Here is a 3,486-nt window from a genome sequence, read left to right as displayed (position 1 = left end):
ATCACGTGGTTGCTGGGAATTGAACTCAGGACCTCCGGAACAGCAGTCAGTTCTCTTAACCTCTAAGCCATCTCTCCAGCCCTACGTTACTTTTCAGAAGCTACCTTTTCCAGTGCCACATCGGCCATGTTTATAAATAGACCCAAACATTGTCTTTCCCTTTGTAATAAGAAGTTGCAGGTATACCAGCTTAAACTTTTGTGTAAACAGAGACTTTTAAAACCTCAAAGCTCATCCCCAGTAACACACATCCTCCAATGAGGCCACTTCTCTTAATCCTTAGCAAACTGTCCTGACAACTGGGGCTCCAACGTTCAAACATACAAGCCTATGGGTGAATTGTTTATCTAATTACTCTTTATCAGTAAAAACGCAGGAGTCATATGTTAGGGTAAGAGCCTGAATGATCAGAGAAGCAGAGGAGAAGTGACCAGTGACCTCCTCTCTCTCTCTCTCTCTCGTTCCTTGATCTAAAAGTGCCAAGACTCTCTCCACATCTCACCCTACTACTACTTTCTGTGTCTATCTGTCCTCACGCCTCCAAAATCTCTATGGTTAATTTTGGTTAGCTAGTAGCCAGCTCTGCCCTCTGATTCAAAACAAACCTTATTTTGTTTGGGCGTGTCAAAATGCTATCAAAATTTCACACAACTTCCCCTTTTTGTCTAAATAAAAGGGAAGGTTTGAACTCTGACACAGAAAAACTATACATAATATGAACAATTATCAGGGAAGAATTACATTTACAATGCCCAGTCCATTTGCCTTTGGCAAATTCAGAGAAAATACTCTATTATCTATCCAACTTGTTGAGTCCAAATTTTTGTACCTAATTTATTTTTTATGTTAACTTGTATTACCAAAACCAAACAATTTTTAAGACCTGAAAACATTTTCTTTCTAAATAGATCTGTTTGACCTTGAAAGCATACCTAACATGACTACAAGTTTGATTGTTATAGGTGACTACTAACCTGCACATCTTTATTATCTTTTTTTTTTCAATTCCTGTCTTTTTATTTATTCATGCACAACTACTTGTCTTCCGGCTTGTTGAAGCAGTAAGTCAGACAGCACTTGCCACAATAATGTCTGTCAAAGTGGCTGGCCATGAAAACTCCAGCACCACATTCATCAGAAGTACACTCCCGACGAAGACGGCTAATTTTGCCATTTTCATCCACCTTATAGTACTTGAGTACAGCCAGCTTCACCTTCTTCCTCTTATGCTTGTTCTTCTTGGGGGTGGTGTAAGACTTCTTCTTCCTTTTCTTAGCACCACCACGAAGTCTCAACACCAAATGAAGGGTGGACTCCTTTTGGATGTTGTAGTCAGACAAAGTACGGCCATCTTCCAGCTGCTTGCCAGCGAAGATCAGCCTCTGCTGATCAGGAGGAATTCCTTCCTTATCCTGGATCTTGGCCTTGACATTTTCTATAGTGTCCGAGGGTTCAACCTCGAGCGTGATGGTTTTCCCCGTAAGGGTCTTCACGAAAATCTGCATCCTGGCAGCGCTGCCACCACAGATGGCGGATCAGAAAGCACATCTTTGTTATCTTAATCAGCTCATAATAATAACTTTCAAGGACTAGAAACTTACATTACATTGTCAAATGAGCTGCATATGTAAAATACTTTAAACAAGAGTAGAAACATATGTACAGCGTGTTCCAACAACCTTAAATTTGTATCAATATATAAAATTCCTAACAATGCAAAATATTTAAGACTAGTAGTTATGTTTTTAGTTTAAAAGTAAATTCCATAATCTATGCTTTTATCCTATCATTTCTATATCCCCCTTTTTCTTTTCAGAATGAGATCCCCAAATCTAGTCTCCTTTATTCAGCTTTTATCCTGATCATTAACTAATCCTGATCATTAACTAACAACTTATAACTAATCCCCCAAAATGATGACAAGTATCCATAACCCATTGAATGACCAAAAGCCATTCACCCCAGCTCTTGGGTATGTGGGTGTCATGTCTTTTATATTGGTTCCTGATGTCTAGGGATGGCAGCATCTTTAGGGGATCCTTAGAAAATTGAGATAACGCTCAAGTTCTGGGAGAGCTAGCTGTACCATTTGTTGTCCAGCCTCTGTGTAATAGGAAAGTGTAGAATTTTTCTCAAGTCCTGGATGGAGTAGGGCATGAGGCTGGACCATCTCAGATAGCTGCCTTGAAATTGTCCTGAACAGTTTGTAGTCTAAAGTTGGTTTTTGGGTGGTGTTTGTCAGCTTAGCGACAGTACCACAATCCGGATGGAACTGCTGTTGTGGGGCCTCAACATCCTTTTGGAGACTTTAAAAGTCACTACTAGGAATGGTCACAGTTCACTGTAGAAAACTTAAACATTTTAAATGTCATATGCACCAGATCTCAGAGAGGTTAAAGGACCAGAGTTTTCTATGTACCTCTGGAGTACACACACTTAATTCCTCACTACCTGATAGAGACTCAAGCCTGAAATCATGTACAGGAAGCTAGATGAGACTTTTTTCTAGAATTAATACTCTATATGACCATTAATATCATGATAAAAAGCTTAATATATAATCTTATAAATTTTGAGATAATATTTATATCTTAAGAAAAGCTTAAAGGGTCAAAATAAACCCCAAGGATTATGAGATTAGTGGCAATATAATAGCCCCTTAATTTTGGTTTTTATTCTGTCCCACACCAGGTGGTTCTTATGACACAAGGCAGAGATTTTGGTTTTGCCTTTAACAAGTGTATTTGGGTTTAAAGGAAGAAAGCACCACAGTCCAACATCAAAGTCAGCATTAATTGTTAATTGAACTGGGACTACAAAGACTATGTGCCTTATATGTCTGTAGAGAAAGAGACTTTTGGGAAGATTTATAGAATTTATCCTGTTGAAAATGTGCTATGCTATATCATTAGGCCAATTTACTCTTTTTTCTTTGGACTTTTTTTTTTCTGAATGATTCTTTTTTCTTCAGATATCTTATTTGTCTAGAAGGTTTTAGATTTCTTAGTTGGATGCATTTATTCTTCTGAGAAGACAAAAACAAAACCCTGTCCCAACCTTAACTTTGGGGATTTTCTATTTTGGAAGATTATATCTTATCAAATGAAAGGCATTTGTTAGTCTTATAAGTTTAGATTGAATGGCCATTCTGTTTGATGAACTATCACCTCTTCTAACCAAGAGGTCTCTCCTGTTCAAGTCTAAACCTTATCGATTTTGATGGTATCCATAGCTTTTCTTCTTCTGTGGAAACAGAAGCAAAACCTCGTCCTCAACATAACACATATCTTGGTTTCCATTCTGAGGTCAACACATCCTGAAAGTAATACATCTTGATATATTTCAGCAGGTTTTTCTACTATCCAATGTCTCTCTGCAGATGTAGTTACTTTTACATTGGCATTTTAAAAATTTAAAGTTAATAAAGCATTGTAAATTCTCTCTCTAGGGGGTTCATTACCCTTTTCTGTTTGTTAGCATATCTTT

The 3,486-nt window shown here is 37.7% G+C and overlaps 1 protein-coding gene across 1 annotated transcript; it reads right to left on the bottom strand.

Annotated features, from left to right (window-relative positions):
* Positions 1-1,013: 1,013 nt before the first annotated feature.
* LOC126500815 (ubiquitin-40S ribosomal protein S27a-like) lies at positions 1,014-1,537 on the bottom strand. The gene has a single exon (XM_050141022.1). The coding sequence runs from the start codon at positions 1,503-1,505 to the stop codon at positions 1,035-1,037; it is 471 nt and encodes a 156-aa protein (XP_049996979.1). The 5' UTR covers positions 1,506-1,537; the 3' UTR covers positions 1,014-1,034.
* Positions 1,538-3,486: the final 1,949 nt, after the last annotated feature.

The sequence above is a fragment of the Alexandromys fortis genome, unplaced genomic scaffold (assembly GCF_014885135.2).
Source record: "Alexandromys fortis isolate MF-2015 unplaced genomic scaffold, M_Fortis_MF-2015_v1.1 scaffold_7, whole genome shotgun sequence".
NCBI classification, from domain to species: domain Eukaryota; kingdom Metazoa; phylum Chordata; class Mammalia; order Rodentia; family Cricetidae; genus Alexandromys; species Alexandromys fortis.
This window is presented reverse-complemented; position numbering and strand designations above follow the sequence as displayed.

What these genes read in the sequence shown, in the direction of transcription:
- LOC126500815 (XM_050141022.1), bottom strand. Translation starts at nt 1,505, where the DNA reads ATGCAGATTTTCGTGAAGACCCTTACGGGGAAAACCATCACGCTCGAG.